Here is a 17,953-nt window from a genome sequence, read left to right as displayed (position 1 = left end):
AAAAAGTATATTAGTAACCCAAGAAAGCTATCAGAGTTAGGAAGGCAACCAATAAGCTAATGAAATCTCATGATGTTGAGTTATTGGCTGCTGCTTGCTTGTAAAGCAGCTTCCCGAACCTTAATGGCTGCTCTTCTTGTATTAAAATCTAAAATAAGAAATTTGAAAATAACATGGCTTAAGCCTGCAGAAAGAATAAGACTGCAGTAAATTATGTTCAAAGGACAAGAGAGAAATAGTGCTGACCATCTATACAACTCAAAAAAAAATATATATATAAAAAAAGCCAAATGTGTGTAAATCAGGACATGGATTGGTCTAACCCAATCCACCACTTTCCTTTGCAAATGTACTTGTTACTTTCACATCTACTCCTAAAGGTAGATACCCTTGTGATGACCGTCTCCTGGTTCTTTCTCTGACTTCATGCTCCACTGTCTTCTGCTGCTGTCTGTGCTGCCCCGTTCATCTTTCCTAGCTGCTCACTTCCTGTCACCCATGGACTCAGAAGAAGGAAGATGCATTCCTTCGTCCATAGGCTGAAAAGGAACCCAATGAGTTGGTCTCCTAACCATTACTCCTGCATGTGCCCTTCATTACTTTCAATCCATGGCCAATGTGCTGGGATGAACATCACAAATATCAAACCATTGTTCTGCTACCTTCTTCTTAGGCAAAAGGCCATTGCATGGCAGACTTGGGTTAATCAGCTGGTCTCTAGCATCGACAATTTTCCAGAAGAAGATTCCTTTAAAGAAGAAGATGGCCTGATGGGTGTAAGAGTAGTAGACAGCATGCACATTTCCAACTGGGTGATCCCCTGGGACAACTGGTGGAAAGACATCCACAATCCTCTTGGGATAGCCACCCACTCTTTGGTGGTTGTTTATATTAAACGCAGTCACCTGTGGAGACACAGACAATATGATTTTCACTCAAATGCTTGCTTGATGTATAATACAGTAACATTTTTGTGTTTTCGAGGACACTTTGTAAGTTGTGCTACATTTTATTAAACCAGCATGGCAATGATACTGAGATGTTGCAGCTGAGGTTTTGAGACTATATAGCCCCCCCCCCACCTGTATATGTCAAATTTGTGGTGCTTCTCCGGGAAGTTCTTTTTACTCCAAGTGCTGAAATTGTGGAACATTTTATTAGCAGTGGTAAATCAATTAATTCATAAGATGGACCAGTTTTTAGAAGATAAAGATATTGGTGAGTACGATGATATAGCTATGAGCTTCGGAAACATTAGAGAATATGCTAATTCAGCAATTCTGATCAAGTCACCATATTTAAAAAGGAGGAAGTAATTTTTTTTATCACTGCTGCAGAGTATCAGGAACTTGAATTGGTGAGTACAGCCATCAGAGGCAGGATATTAAGCAATAGAGCAGATTTCAGCCTGGTTCAATATAAAATCCATGTTGATGGCCCATAGGGGCTCTACTAAGAAGACTATTCAATCAGTGTAGGTAGAGGAAAGCGTATCTCCTATTTGTGGGTTGCAGCAGTGGTTGCTGCCTGCCTCTTAGTTGGGTTTTGGAGGAAGCAGGAGTACTTCTGTTTAGTTCCTGTTTCTTTTCCTTCTTTGGTTTGGAGGAACATATTTTTCCATTTTTGTATTTAATGAAAGAAGTTCTCAACCCACCCTTCCTGCAGTTTTGGATTTGGTTGACTGGTCTTGTTCTATTGGATTTTTCTGAACTTCTCCTACTGAGAGATTCAATTACCCACCAGAAGTTTGGAAGGAGGCATGGACTGCTATCCTCTGCGCAGGAAGAGGAGAAGAATAGTAAAGGAGAAGAGAAGTCCATATCAGCATGGCTGTTAGTTGACAAGTTATCCAGCTAAGGTTAGCCGGATAATTTGTTCTGAATAATCAGTGGGATAAACGTCTAGCTGAATACACTTGCTTAAAGCATAAAAAAAACCTAACCAGCTATTTTTGCATATAGCAGTTTGGGTTTTTAAGTTATTCAACCTTGATGGCCAGATATCTTGCTACTTATTCAGATTTCTTCAAAAGATATCCAGGTAAGTAGCACTGTATCTCAAAAAAAACCCCTAAATGTTAAGCTCACCGTCCATGGCAGCCCCGCGGTGCGGTCCTCTCACCTCTCTGCACAAGCTTCAGGCTCCAGCTCCTCATCGCTGGCGGCAGTGGGCCACCAGTCTCAACCTCGGACTCCCGCCAGCACCTCCAGCCCTGCTCCGCTTCCCGGGACCTCCAGCCAGGATGCCTCCACTCCTTGGGCCTCTCTGCTGGCCTCGCAGAGAGACGCTGCCGGCAGCGCCACACATCAGTAAATGATTTAAAGGGCCCGCGGTGGGAACCTGGCCGCGGACCCGGATGCTGATGTCAGATCCTTCAGCATATAAATATTCAGGCCAAGCTCCTCAGCATCGCCTTTGCAACAGGTCTCCTTGGTCTCCTGTTCCTGGTCTCCGAGTGCTCATTGCTGCAGTACTTGTTTGTTCGTGTTCCTGATTCTCCAAGCTCCCGGTTTCTGGTTCCTGTTCCGCTGTTCATCTTGTCTTGTGTTTGATTGACTTTCTGGATTTGACCACTGCTTTGCCTGACTTCGCCTGCCTGCTTTCTCCAAGCCTGAGCACTGCTATGTCTGACCTCACTGCCTTCTCCAAGCCTGACCTTTGCTACGTCTGACCACGCTGCCTTCTCCAAGCCTGACCTCTGCTACGTCTGACCTCGCTGCCTTCTCCAAGCCTGACCTCTGCTATGTCTGATCATGCTTGCCTTCTCCGTGCCTTGATCATTGCTACGTCTGACCATGCCTGCCTTCTCCGTGCCTTGACCATTGCTACGTCTGACCACGCCTCCCTTCTCCGTGCCTTGACATTGCTATGGCTAACCATGCTTGTTTTCTCCATGCCTTGAACTTTGCTATGTACGACTTCACCTCAGACTCCCTTGAATCCAGAGTTCCACTTTGCTTGCTACACCTTCCAAGTGCCGCCCACTTCTACTCAAGTTTGACAGTGACGCCTCTGTCCCTATCCTCTGGACACAGACTATTAAGGCTTCGGCCTTCCTTTGCTCAGGCACCTTCAATATCCTCCTGTTCCTTGGTGCGTGGGTTTCCGTTCTGCATCCTCTCCAGGATAAGATCACGCCACCTGCTGGCTGCTGTATCTGGGCTGAACCAGCCACTACTGATACTCAACCTCGAGGCCCGCCTAAGTCCTGCCGGCCCCAGCACCCAAAGGCTCAACCCTAGGGGAGCATGGGTTAGTATAGGTGAAGCTCCAGTGGCCTTCAGCTTCAGCCCACTCCGCCTGCTGATGGTGGGGACCCATAAGCCCTCGCCTATGGGTTGCGTCAACCCCACCTCAGTCCAAGGATCCACCTCCTACGCAGGTCTGAATATATAGCCTGCAGGTGGATGTGTTGATAGGGGTGGGAGGCCACCAGAAAGATATTTATTTTAATGAACAGGAGAAGGGGAGCCAATCTGGGTGCCTCTGCATTGCTTTTAGTATTTAGGGTGGGTTGGGGTTTTGGGAGGAGCCAGAAGATATTTTGTTAGGGATGATGGGGATTGGCTCACAGGCTCTTTTATATCTTTACATTTTTTTTTGTTATAAACAATGCTATTTACCAGGATTTGTTTTGAAGATATCCGAGTAAACAGTAAATTATCCGGCCTTGTGTGGTAAAATAACTTAGGGGCAGATTTTAAAAGATGCGTGCACATGCGTTCATGTGCTCACGGTTCCCAGCACGCACATGTTATAAAGTCAGGTGGCTGCGCGCACATGTACGCCAGATTTTACAATCTATGTGCACATGTGCAGGCGGCGCACACAAGGGGGGGGTGAACCTTTGCAAATTATGCACGGTGATGCAATTGGGCCTTCCCCAGTTCCCTCCCAGTCCACTCCAATTAAGGAGCGGACTGGGAGAGAACTTCCCTACCCCCCCTAGCTAAACTCCCTCCATCTTTCCCTCTCCTCCCCACCTCCTAAACCCTACCTATCCTTTTTTGTTTATTTGTTTTTCAACTTACTTCAAGGCCAGAGCGGAAGTAAGTTGCGCGCGCCAGCCAGCTGCCAGCGCACAAGTCACCAGGACAGCATACAATGGCGCTGTCCCGGTCCCGCCCCCTTGCCCCGCCCAGACTCCAGCCCCAGCCCGCCCCTTTGAAGAGGCCCAGCACTTGTGCGCGTGCCGGGGTTTACGCACATGGCCGGGCCTGTTTGAAAATGTGCGCAGCACGCGCAAGGCCCAGCCACATGCGTTAAAACCGGGTTTTATGCACACAGGCCTTTTAAAATTTGGCCGTTAATATTTACCCAGATATCTTCAAAAGAGATCTGGTTAACTTAGCCAGATACATATGACATTCAGCCAGGTTAGCCAGATAATTCAACCCCTCCCCGAACGCCCCTGGAACACTCCTTTTTTATCCAGCTAAATTATAGCCAATGTCATTATCCGGCTATAATTTAGCCAGATAAGTGGTTGAATATGCCAGATTTGCCATTTAAATAGATACATTTTGAGTTATCCGCCTAAATGGCTTTTGAATATGGACCTCAGAGTTTCTCCCCCACCGGTGTAGATCCATTTAAGACATCCAAAGGCTGTTCAGAAAAATAGATGTACTGGTATCCTCCAGGTACAACAAAGAATAAAAGGAACCAGAGGAGTTTGATACTTAACTACCAATATATTTTATCAGAGGTATTGTAAATAGGGCTGTGCATTTGTTTTTAACAACTGCCAAAAATGCAATGAATGAGAAGTTTCAAATTCATAGCACTTAAAAAATAAAAGGGCCCCTGGTGGCTCTGGCTGGGCCATCCTGGCATTGAGATCTAGCCCTGGGGCCTAGAAGACTGAAGCCTAGAACCTGGCCGGGCCTGGGCCTGGAACTGATGCCTAGACTTTGGCCAGGACCAATTTTGAGGCCTATGCCTGGGTCCTCCCCCTCTGTAAAGTTGCCAGGGCTGGGAAGCACTTACCCCACTTAAAGCCGTACATCAAAATGACGTTGAAATGATGTCACTTTGGCACCATCATCCAGGCGGTCAGTGCTATTTTTAAAGCACTAAGACCCAGCAGGAGTGACTGGGCCTCACTCTTGCCCATTTTCAGTGGATCTGGGAAGGGGGAAAGTGGGAGCTCCCAAAACCTAGCACTTTTACAGAGGGGTGGGGGCCCTGGCCCTGACTTTGGCCCCGATCTAGGTCTCAGTGCCAGGCCCTGCCCCAGGGTTAGGCCTTGGCAGCAGGAAGGCCCAGCCATTGCCTCCAGAGGCCCTTTTTCTTTTTCTTTTTTTTTTTTTTTTAAATCAGTTTGTGATTTTTTTTTTTTTTTTTGCTTTGGTGGTGGTGGGGGGTATATTTAATATTTTCATATTGGTTTGGCAAATGAACTGAACTGAAAAAAAATCATTAAATGAATCGAATTAAAACAAAACAAAACAAAACAAAAAAAGTCTGAACCTAACATTTTGAAGCTGTCAGTTGGGAATTGAATTTGATCCTGCATCCTACCAGTGCAGAGATCTCTGAGGAGGAAGCTTTAAAACTGATCCCATGTTGGCAGGGACTCTGGCTGGGAAGTACATTATGGAAGGAACTGCAGAGTCACAGATTTACCTTCAGTAATGTTGTGCTATGGACTGTGTGAAGAAAAAGGGCTTGTAAACAGTATTCTGCTCCACTTCACAATAATCCGTCAATAACTTTATGCTGGACTGTTGGGATTGAGTCCAGTGTGATTTTTACTGCTTTTTGTAGACTGTGAAAGACAAATTCCTAGAGCCTAGAAGAGAATTCTTCACCCTTGTGGGGAATCCTGGAAAACCTGGGACTAATGGATTGTATGAGAAGTGAAGATAGAGCCCTGGGATTTATTATAGACTCCTAAAGAGGATTTCTCCTGGGGTTACACAAGGTTCTCCCCAAGATCTGCTGTGAAAATCCATTAGATTCTTTTTCCATGTATCTTGGGGCTCCAATACACAGAAATTCATTGCATATCCATTGATCTGCAGAAATATGTTCAATCGTTTTTTTTACATCCATGTCCAATTTTCATCGATTTGCTGCAGATTTTACTAGCAATGTGTTTCGCTCTTCAAAAGAGGTTTGCTAAACTAATCCTATGTGCATGAAGGCTTTCTGAAGATTAAATTGGTTTGCAAATTTCTTTAACTAAGGGACCATGAAAAATGTGCGCAATCTCACCAGTTGGTCTTTGAAGAAATAGATACATTGGTCGCGTCTGTCAAAGAAAGCTGCATCAATGGGCCCAGAAATTCCAGGAAAAGCTTGTGAAATCTGCTTGGGATAGCTGCAGCCCTGTGAATCTTCTGAGAGCACTCGGTCATTCTCATTGTCATATCTCCAGTACTGGGTTCCTAAAGAAAAAAAGGATTGTTCCATAATGGAAGAGTTCATGTTGCAGAGCCCACTAGATTGTCCAATGCATGTCAATTAAAGTAAAATAAAAGAAAGTTATCACAAAATCCAAACCTTAAAAAAATTAAAACCGCTTCTATACCAATCCGATTTCAGAATGTTTTTGCAACTACTCATCTTTGCTAAAATTGATTATTGTAACCCACTCTTGCTTGGTTTACCCACCTCCACCATTCGTCCATTACAAATCCTACAATGCATTGCAGCTAGAATCCTGACAGGCACCAAAAAGCATGACCATATTACTCCAGTCTTTATATCTCTGCATTGGTTACAGTTAACTATCGAAAGCAATATAAACTTTTATGCATCCTACACAAAGGGGCAGATTTTAAAAGTCCTATGTGCGTAAATCCAGCTGGATTTACAAGCGTAGGGGAGTTACATGCGCTGAGCCTATTTTGCATAGGCCCAGCGACACACGCAAGCCCCGGGACGCGTATATGTCCCGGGGCTTGAAAAAAGGGGCGGGGAATGGGTGGTCCGGGGTGGGGCGTGGCCAGAGGCCTCCAAAGGGCCGCTAGGCCAGAGGATCACGTGCCGGCACTTGGCCTGCGCGCTCAACATACGCCTGCCCAGAGGCAGGCGCAACTTGCATAATAAAGGTTAGGGGGGGTTTAGGTAGGGCTGGGGGGCGGGTTAGGTAGGGAAGGGAGGGGAAGGTGGGGGGGGCGGAGGGAACAGGGAAAGCCATCGGGGCTCCCCTAGGGCTCGGCGCGCACAAGGTACACAAGTGTGCACCCCATTGTGTGCGCCGACCCTGGATTTTATAACATGCACGTGCATGTTATAAAATTGGGCGTAGATTTATGCGCGCCGGGTTGCGCACACAAATCTACGCCCGCGCATAGGTATTAAAATCTGGCCCAAAGTTATATATGGAGAACAAACTGATTGACTCATTGCAGCAATTCGACTTCACACTCCACAACGCAATCTTGGCTCAGCCAATAAAGGTTTTCTGTCCATCCCTTCTGTACAATCTGCTCTCCTATGTCTAGTAAGAGAACGTGCACTATCTTTGGCAGGCCCCATACTTTGGAACTCATTACCCACAGAATTATGTCTCCAACCAGATTTAAAATTTTTTAGAAAGGTGGTAAAAACATGGTTATTTTCGAAGGCCTATCAGAATGCAACATTATTTTTATTCCTTGATTCAATCTTCCTTTTTAATGATAATTCAGGATTGATGACTTTCTATCTGTGTGTTTTTATTCACCTTTTAGACTTTATTTTGCTTTATTTATATTGTTATTTTATTGTCAGTTTCAAATTTAGGCCATTGCTTTTTATTTTTGTCTCTTAATTTTTTATATATTTACTGTATTGTATTATTTTCCTTTTATTTTATGCTTAAATTATGTAAACCATTGTGATGTTTCACGAACAATGGTATATAAAAATCATAAAATAAATAAATAAATAAACTGATTCCTGTCTGGGTAACATGATGCCATACATATGACTACCCAAACAAATAAATTCACTCCAATCCAACATACCAAATAAGTCTCACACCGTAATAAATTTGATGATATCAACAGACAAACATCTCATTCAACATGTTGAGCTGTGACCCTCATATAAGCTAAAACGCTGACTGCACTCATTGATGGAGTGTTTAGTTTTTCTCCATATGTCTTTGTGTTTAATCATAGGCACACAATTCCCCAAAATTGTTTTCTTTTATTTTTTTTTCTTTTCTTTTTACATGCATTTCAGCAAATCACAAGAATTTTTTGAACAGTAAACATGAAATGTACATGCAATATAATACAATAAGAAAAACAAGAATAGAGGAAAAAGGAAATCTGTACATTTCTCGTCTAAAAAGGAAACGTGGGGAGATCAAAGAAAAAGCAATAAACAATGAAAAATAATATCAGGAAATAAGAGAGAATGAACGCCAGCTTATACTTTTAGCCGATCTTGAGTGATTTTAAGTGTGTGAGTCTAGAAATGTCCAAAGTTGTGACATTCGTAAAAAAAATGTTTGGCATTAAGGTATTTAATACGACATTTACAGGAATACAACAAAATGAATTTGGCTCCCCTTGATAATACCTCAGAGTGCATTGAAATAAATCTTTTCCTGCGGAGTTGAGTTACTCTAATAACATCAGGGTAAAGCCATAATTTCTGTTCATAGAATAACAACGTCGTATTATGGAAGAAAAATCTAAGGACAGTACTTCTATCAGACAAGAAAGCAAAAGAGACCAACAAAGTTCCTCTATTGGAAACCTCTATCTCGTGTGATGATTCAAGTATTTCAGTAATGTTTAAAGAAGGATCTTTTGGGAGACTTCCAACAGGATCTTCTTCTGGTTTAGGTAAAAAATAAGCCTTTGCTATTACTGGAATTGCTGCAGCTGGAATTTTAAGAACATAAGAAATATAATTCTTGAACAAATTAGAAGGAGAAATGAATTTTATAACAGGAAAATTTAAAATCCTCAGGTCATGACTCCTCAAAGAATTTTCAATATTTTCCAGTTTCTTGGAAGAAATCTGATCCAATTGAACAAGAGCATGTTGAACTTTCTCAACTGAAGCCAGCCGAGTATCCAACACCTCCAATTTAGTACCATGTGAAGAAATCAAATTAGCATTTGGCAGAATGTGGTGATTAGTTTCTAATGTAGCTTTGGTTAAAGAAGAAATGGAATTTTCAAGAGAAATAAGAGTATTCCACAGTACTTCTAGGGTAATCTCGTGTGTGGGGGGTTAACAAGTCCCGTATTCAAAATCAAGACGTTCGAGGCTGCACCACCTCCACTCAATGCAATGTCCTCACGCAAGTCTCCTGGTGGAGCCGATGTCATGTCCATAGCTGGGAGAACAGCCACTTCTGTTGATTCCAGAGCAGGGCTCTCCCTTCCAACAGTGCCCAAAATCACCTTAGAATTCAAATGATGTAATTTCTCAGCAGAAGCTGTCACAGGGCATTCCAAATTTGGGTCTACCCGACTCACCTCCAGGGAAGTCAGTAAGCGATCCGAGGTCGCAAGCAGGCCACGGTGAAGAGGAGGGGAAGGCATGATCAGCGCTCTGGGGCTTAAGGATATTTCTTTGGTTGGTGGGACGGTGTTCGCTCAGCCTCGTTCACCACAGCAACCAAGACACCTGGATTCATTTGTGGCGTAGCTGGGAAAAAAAACCTCAATCCGGGGCTGATGAAAATCAAGCGAGGGGGAACTTGTAATGTTGCCCAATAGCTTGGCCTTCTACTTCGTATGAGGCATTTTGATAAGAAATCAGTGCAAGAAGTCAAAACTTTGGGGAGGAGAGGTTTCACAGCGTTCCTCACTCTGCAGCCATCTCTTGCCCCACCATTGTTTTCAAAAACGTTTTTGAGACTTTTAAGTTTTAAGTAAAACACTTATCTCAAACTGGAAAGTTCCAGTCTACTCCAAACCGGCCTAACACTGCTCCAGTGTTTCACTATTATAAACACTGCTTAGATGTGACCTCCAGCATCTCAGTGTTCTGAGACAATTCCAAACAATGGTGTGGCATTGGGTGACCTATGATTAAACACAAAGACACATGCAGAAAGACTTTAGACACTCCGTCAATGAATGTAGTCAACGTCTCAGCTTATATGAAGGTCACAATTCAACATATTGTATGAGATTTTATCTGTTGCTATAAGCAAATTTATTACAGCATGAGACTTACTCAGTTTGTTGTATTGGGGTGAATTTATTTGTTCACCGAGAAGGTGTGATTAGTTAAATATATATGACTATAGCATTTCTAGCATTATATTGCCACTGGAACTGCTTTCAAAGCAGACATGCTGTAGAAATCAGATCATTCTAGAAAGACAGTCTGAAAGTAAAACAAAAACAAATCCTACTTGTCAGTAGGTGCACTTAATTTTATCAGGAAGGGAAGCAGTGACAGTAATATTTACAGATCAGCTGGATACCAGGGAAAGAAAAAAATGGGCATTTTGTATAGCTTATTTTCTAGAGCTATTTTATATTCTGAAATTCTGTATAAAATCAAAGGCATTGTAAGCCAATACTTTTCTTAGTCTCCATGCACTGTAAATTTCCCAATTCACCAAAATACACCATCTACAAGACTAACAAAAGTGACATTTTATCTTTATTTCATGTGGCTTATTACAAGGTTAACAAAAGGACAAAGAAAAGAAAAATTAAGGAAAGAAGGGTTTGATATTTCCTTATTATGTTTGTGTATAGAGTGGTTCTTAATCCTTTTCTTCTCCCCATCCTCCATTTCTTCCTTAATCTTTCTTTTCTTTGTCCTTTTGTTAACTTTATGGCTACGACAGCTCTTTATGGTCTGCCCAGGACTTAATGAAACAGGGGTGTTTTAAAGGCTCAATCTGAAACCAGTTTCTTTCCCATATGTAATAATAATAAGTGTGGCTTATTTATATGATGCCCTGCTCGGGGTGTATCACAGGAAATATGCAACATAATGTAAGTAATACATAAATCTATGGAAAATACTAGGGATGTGAATCGTTTTAGGACGATTAAAATTATCGTCCGATAATTTTAATATCGTCTTAAACCGTTATGGAACACAATACAATACAGATTCTAACGATTTATCGTTATAAATCGTTAGAATCGTGAGCCGGCACACTAAAACCCCCTAAAACCCACCCCCGACCCTTTAAATTAAATCCCCCACCCTCCCGAACCCCCCCCAAATAACTTAAATAACCTGCGGGTCCAGCGGCGGTCCGGAACGGCAGCGGTCCGGAACGGGCTCCTGCTCCTGCATCTTGTCGTCTTCGGCCGGCGCCATTTTCCAAAATGGCGCCGAAAAATGGCGGCGGCCATAGACGAAAAAGATTGGACGGCAGGAGGTCCTTCCGGACCCCCGCTGGACTTTTGGCAAGTCTCGTGGGGGTCAGGAGGCCCCCCACAAGCTGGCCAAAAGTTCCTGGAGGTCCAGCGGGGTCAGGGAGCGATTTCCCGCCGCGAATCGTTTTCGTACGGAAAATGGCGCCGGCAGGAGATCGACTGCAGGAGGTCGTTCAGCGAGGGTTCCGGCGCCTCGCTGAACGACCTCCTGCAGTCGATCTCCTGCCGGCGCCATTTTCCGTACGGAAACGATTCGCGGCGGGAAATCGCTCCCTGACCCCCGCTGGACCTCCAGGAACTTTTGGCCAGCTTGTGGGGGGCCTCCTGACCCCCACGAGACTTGCCAAAAGTCCAGCGGGGGTCCGGAAGGACCTCCTGCCGTCCAATCTTTTTCGTCTATGGCCGCCGCCATTTTTCGGCACCATTTTGGAAAATGGCGCCGGCCGAAGACGATAAGATGCAGGAGCAGGAGCCCGTTCCGGACCGCTGCCGTTCCGGACCGCCGCTGGACCCGCAGGTTATTTAAGTTATTTGGGGGGGGGTTCGGGAGGGTGGGGGATTTAATTTAAAGGGTCGGGGGTGGGTTTTAGGGGGTTTTAATGTGCCGGTTTTTCGATTTTTCGATTTTTTCGATTTTTTAACGATTTTTAACGATTTTTCACGATATTTTACCCCCCCAAACGGCAACAATACGATTCCCTCCCCCTCCCAGCCGAAATCGATCGTTAAGACGATCGAGGACACGATTCACATCCCTAGAAAATACATTAATAGTAACAAAGTTAAACAATAATAAACAGAAGCCAAGATAAGATTTAGCCATAACCTGACAAGAAAGGTTTAGAGATTGCACACATTTATATAAGGTGTGACCCCCAAGAGTAGTGCGGGATTGGATGTCTAACTCTTCCCTTACCTACTAACAGGCCGATACAGTACAGCGCGCTCCGGCGGAGCGCACTGTTAACCCACGTTTGGACGCGCGGTTTCCCTTACCCCTTATTCAGTAAGGGGTAATAGCACGTCGAAAATGCATGTTGATGGCCCTATTAGTTATTCCCGCGCGATTCAGTAAGTAAAATGTGCAGCCAAGCCGCACCTGGAAAGTGCACACCCTCCAACTTAATATTATGGCGATATTAAGTCAAAGGTCCCAAAAGTTAAAAAAAAATGTAAATTGGCCCGTGGCTCGCGGGTTGAAAACCAGACGCTCAATTTTGTCGGTGTCCAGTTTCCGAACCCGTGGCTGTCAGCGGGTTTGAGAACCAACGCCGGCAAAATTAAGCGTTAGCTGTCAAACTCACTGACAGCCGCCTCTTTTTACCGCGGGCCCTCATTTGCATGCGGGCCGATACTAAATCGCGCGCACAGGAGAGTGGCCTGTGCACGTGCCGAGAGAGCAGGTGCTTGCCCGCTCTCCAGCGACTTTTACTGTATTGGCCCGTAAGTCTTCCTATTCTCTCGGGTTACATAAGAATATAAGAAGTTGCCAAACTGGATCAAACTGAGGTTCCATCCAGTCCAGCATCCTGTTTCCAACAGTGGCCAATCCAGGTTTCAAGTACCTGACAAGTACCCAAACATTAAATACATCCCATGCTACTAATGTTAGTAATAGCAGTTCATCCTAATTCAAGCTTCAGAGCCCTTTTTGATTGTTACATACAATTGAAGTGCTCAAGGATGGGATCCTGAGTAGGCAAATACTGATAAATACCTTTGAAGAAATAGATTGCATCCCTTGACCATGTCCAAATGTGCAAAAAGGCATCAATGCCATCTGAAGGAAGACCATGCCAGCCTGCAGAAATTGCAAGAGGATCCCCATAGCGAGTCCTGTTGTGGCGATTTTCGTACATCCAGTACCAGTCCTTTCGGAAAAAGTAGGTGTTAAAACGTGCAACCAGTTGTCCTTGTTGATTTCTTTCCTTTCTAATCCAGTCAAAGACAGTGTCAAAGGGGCCTTCACAAACACCTATAAAACATAGGAACAGCTAGATGTACATTCCCCCACTTAAAAGATTTATTAATATTATTTATTGATTTATATTCTGCTTTTTCAGGCACTTCAAAACAGATTACATTCAGGTACTGTAGATGTTGCTCTAGCTTTTAATAACCAGACTAACAGAATGGATAGGTGCTTTAAGAGATGAATGGTGTTCTTTAGCAATACAGGGTTTGATTTTTGAAGGCCCGCGTGGGCGTCCATGTGCGCATGGTTCCCCATACGCGCATATGGACGCAGCTATCTTATAACATGCACGCGTTGGCGTGCATGTGCTATAAAATATGATTCCTGCGCGCACATGCAGACCAGATTTAATATCTGCGTGCGCTAGTGCGGGCGGGTGGCCTCTTGCACATGCAAGGGGGGATTTTGTAAAGTACACATGGTGATGCGATTGGGCCTTTGCCCAGTCCCCTCCCAGTCAGCTCCAATTAAGGAATGGACTGGGAGGGAACTTTTCTATACCCCTATCTACCCTTCCTCCCTTTTCCCCTCTCCTCCCTGTTCCCAAACCCATACCTAGCTACTCAAATTTTTTGTGTTTTTCACATGATTGCTCCTTTGGAGCAGAAGTAAGTTTGGTGCGCCGGCCCATTGCTGGCTCACATGGTTGGCCCATGTCACGCTCTTCTTGTCCAGACCCGCCCTCGGCCTGCCCCTTTTCATTGGCCCAGTACTTCTGCGCGTATCGGGGGTTACGTGCGTGGCCGGGCCATTTCTAAAATGGCCCAGCGCGCGCACAGTCCAGCCACGCACATAGCCTCCGGATTTTATGTGCACAATGCTTGGAAAATTAGGGGGACAGTATGTAGACCATTTGACTACTGCAGCTATAGAAACATCATCAAGTGCCATCTTTGATGTGAAGGTTGGCATCTACTATGCATCAGCTCTCTCTTTGCTCAGTTTTCCTCTTTCTTTTATCCTTTTTTCCAGATTGTGAACATTTTTTTATGTCATTGCCATTGACTGCTCTCTGTTTTCCTTTATCTCTTTTGCCCTCTGTCGTGCCCTCCAGTACTAAATTAGCTAATTTCATTTGCCACCTGAACCTCTGCATTCACGACCAGCAAATCACATTATCCTTTTGACCATATCTTATACCAGAATTCATCTCCTGCAACCATATCGTTAAAATCTAATTCGCCATATGCAGCACAAACCCCTTGAGTTTAATGCATTTCAAGAAAAGATATCAAAATGATTCCTAACTAGATGGTATCTACCTCACTATTCACAAATGTTTCTTTTCTATGACCAGGATTTACATTCACACTGAACTATTTCAATTTATATAAACATACAGACACAAGAGTAATATCAGAAAATATTACTTCATGCAGAGTGTGGTGGATGCATAGAACAGAGCTCCAGTGAAAGTGGAGGGAAACACAATAACAGAATTTAGGGAAGTCTGGAATAAGCATGAATGATCCTTAGCTGCAAAGAAGTGACAGGAAAGACAGATCAACTAGAGTCTGTGGCATTGCAATTAGGAAGTAATTTATTATCCTAACCTGCAGTCATAGTCTATGTTTCTTTGGTATATTAACACCTATTCTCTTTATCCTTCAAAATGTCTCATCTCTACTTCTTGCTTTCCTTGGTAAGAGAAGAGTAGTATCCTTTCAAACAGTGTTCTACTCTACAGTGTGTGATGTCTTTTGAGTTTTAACACACTCTTGTGATTCAGCACTGGCATGCCACCGAAGGCAAAGACAAAGAGGCACTGAGCACCAAGACATACAATCAAGAAGCTGATGACTGGAAACTCACCGTAGAGCTGTTGAATGGCCTTCCTGTCTTGTTTGTCCAGTTCTACACTATTTCCCATTATGCTGTAGTTGGGGTTCATCACAGATCCAAGTCTGTAAATGTGGGGTAACCCCAAAACATGACCTATTTCATGGACAGCCACCTGGTGAAAATAAATATCATCTATTAATTAAGGGGTCTATTCAGTAAGTCATGATATTTTATCATGAAAGGGCGACATATCATGGGGGGGGGCATTCCTATAATATTTGGTCCCCCCCCACACCTGAAAATATCACAGCAGTATTTCCACAATATTTTTATACATGGGAAAATTCCGTGAGAAAAAATATTGCAGAAAGAGGAGACATAGTCCACGATGGCATCCACCTTCATCTGAGGCCACCATAGTCTTAAAGGGCTGTGTGAAGAAGTGGCCCTAATTTCCCTCCTTAACCTGTGCAGGACAAGGCAACTATCCTGGTCTACCTTATTTCCCACAATGGGAGAGAGCCATGTGGGTGGGAGGGGAATAAGTATGTGAGCCCAGCTGGGATCAAGAGGCCCCCACATCTCCAGAAGCAAGATCTCCTGTCCCTCTCTGGTGAAGGCATTGTGAGTGCACTGACCTGATAAGGGAGTCTATTATTGTATGTAAGCTGGAAGTGTCAAATAAAGCTGAAAGTACATAAGAACATAAGAAATGCCATACTGGGTCAGACCAAGGGTCTATCAAGCCCAGCATCCTGTTTCCAACAATGGCCAATCCAAGTCACAATTACCTGGAAAGTACCCAAACATAAGCTACTGTTGCTTATTAATTACCATCATAGCAGTTGATGGATTTTTCCTCTAGGAAATTATCCAAACCTTTTTTAAACCCAGTTACACTAACTGCTGTTACCACATCCTCTGGCAATGAATTCCAGAGCTTAACTATGCACTGAGTGAAAAATAATTTTCTTCGATTTCATGGAGTGCCCCCTGATCCTTCTATTATCTGAGAGAGTAAATAACTGATTTACATTAACTTGTTCAAGTCCTTTCATGATTTTGTATACTTCTATCATATCCCCCTCAGTCATTTCTTCTAACTGAACAGCCCTGACAACTTTAGCCTTTCCTTATAAGGCAGCCATTCCATGCCCCTTATCATCACTTTCTCCAGTGCAACTATATCCTTTTTGAGATGCGGTGACCAGAATTGCACACACTATTCAAAGTGCGATCTCATCATGGAGCGATACAGAGGCATTATGACATCCTCCATTTTATTTGCCATTCCATTCCTAATAATTCCTAACATTCTATTTTCTTTTTTTGATCGCCACAGCACAATGAGCCAACGATTTCAATGTATTATCCACTAAGATGCTTAGATCTCTTTCCTGGATGGTAACTCCTAAGATAGATCCTAACACTGTGGGGTAGATTTTCAAACCGCGCGATTTGGCGTACTTTTGCTGGCGCATCAGTCGCAAGCAAAAGTACGCGGGATTTTAGTAGATACGTGTGTAGCCGCGCGTATCCGCTAAAATCCTGGATTGGCGAGCGCAAGGCTATCAATTCCATATAGCCGGCGCGCGCCGAGCCGCGCAGCCTACCCCCGTTCCCTTCGAGGCCGCTCCGAAATCGGAGCGGCCTCGGAGGGAACTTTCTTTTGCCCTCCGCTCACCTTCCCCTCCCTTCCCCTACCTAACCCACCCGCCCGGCCCTGTCTAAACCCCCCCTTACCTTTGTCGGGGGATTTACGCCTCCCGGAGGGAGACGTAAATCCCCGCGCACCAGCGGGCCGCTAGCGTGCCGGGACGCGACCTGGGGGCGGGTCCGGAGGGCGCGGCCACGCCCCCGGACCGCCCGGGCCGTAGCCACGCCCCCAGGCCCGCCCCCGGAACGCTCCCGACACGCCCCGAAAACACCGCGCGGTTCGGGCCCGCCCCCGACACGCCCCCGACACGCCCCCTCAGAAAACCCCGGGACTTACGCGAGTCCCGGGGCTCTGCGCGCGCCAGTAGGCCTATGTAAAATAGGCTCACCGGCGCGCAGGGCCCTGCTCGCCTAAATCCGCCCGGATTTGGGCGGATTTAGGCGAGCAGGGCTCTTAAAATCCGCCCCAGTGTATCTACAGAAAGGGTTATTTTTCCCTATATGCATCACCTTGCACTTGTCCACATTAATTTCATCTGCCATTTGGAAGCCCAGTCTCACAAGGTCCTCCTGTAATTCATCACAATCCACTTGAGATTTAACTATTCTGCATAATTTTGTGTTGTCCACAAATTTGATCATCTCACTCGTCGTACCCCTTTCTAGATCATTTATAAATATATTAAAAAGCACCGGTCCAAGTACAGATCCCTGAGGCACTTCACTGTTTACCTTTTTTCCCACTATGAAAACTGACCATTTAATCCTACTCTGTTTCCTGTCTTTTAACCAGCTTGCAATCTACAAAAGGACATTGCCTCCTATCCCATGACTCTTTAGTTTTCTTAGAAGCCTCTCATGTGAGACTTTGTCGAACACATTCTGAAAATCCAAATACACCACATATACTGGTTCACCTTTGTCCACATGCTTATTCACCCCCTTCAAAAAAAATATAGGAGATTTTGTGAGGCAAGACTTCCCTTGGATAAATCCATCAAACAATGTCTATCTAAATTTTTTATAACAGTTTCCTGTTATGGTTGGGTGATACCACCTGCAGGGTTGACTCAGGACAGGAGAATGGGAGCAAAAGCAGAATATCTGGTAAGGCTGGTTAGTGTCTCTGGAGCCGGGTGCAGGATGGTAAGAGTCTCTGGTGCTGGCTGAGAAGGAATCTCTAGTCCTGGCTGAGAAGAGCCTCTGGTGCTGAGTGAGTGGGGGTAAGGGTGAA

At 44.5% G+C, this 17,953-nt stretch overlaps 1 protein-coding gene across 1 annotated transcript in view; it reads right to left on the bottom strand.

The window, feature by feature from the left end:
- Positions 1-602: 602 nt before the first annotated feature.
- The window catches only part of LOC115092437 (matrix metalloproteinase-21-like), a 28,726-nt gene continuing 11,375 nt past the window's right edge, over positions 603-17,953 (bottom strand). Inside the window, exons 3-6 of the mRNA XM_029603270.1 lie at positions 15,094-15,235; positions 13,024-13,281; positions 6,220-6,392; positions 603-905 (exon numbers count right to left, since the gene is read on the bottom strand). Coding sequence (XP_029459130.1) covers positions 603-905; positions 6,220-6,392; positions 13,024-13,281; positions 15,094-15,235 — 876 coding nt within the window. The remainder of the gene's footprint in view (positions 906-6,219; positions 6,393-13,023; positions 13,282-15,093; positions 15,236-17,953) is intronic.

This window comes from Rhinatrema bivittatum, chromosome 5 (assembly GCF_901001135.1).
Source record: "Rhinatrema bivittatum chromosome 5, aRhiBiv1.1, whole genome shotgun sequence".
In the NCBI taxonomy this organism is placed as follows: Eukaryota; Metazoa; Chordata; class Amphibia; order Gymnophiona; family Rhinatrematidae; genus Rhinatrema; species Rhinatrema bivittatum.
Note: the sequence above shows the minus strand (reverse complement) of the source record. Positions and strands in the feature narration are given on the sequence as shown.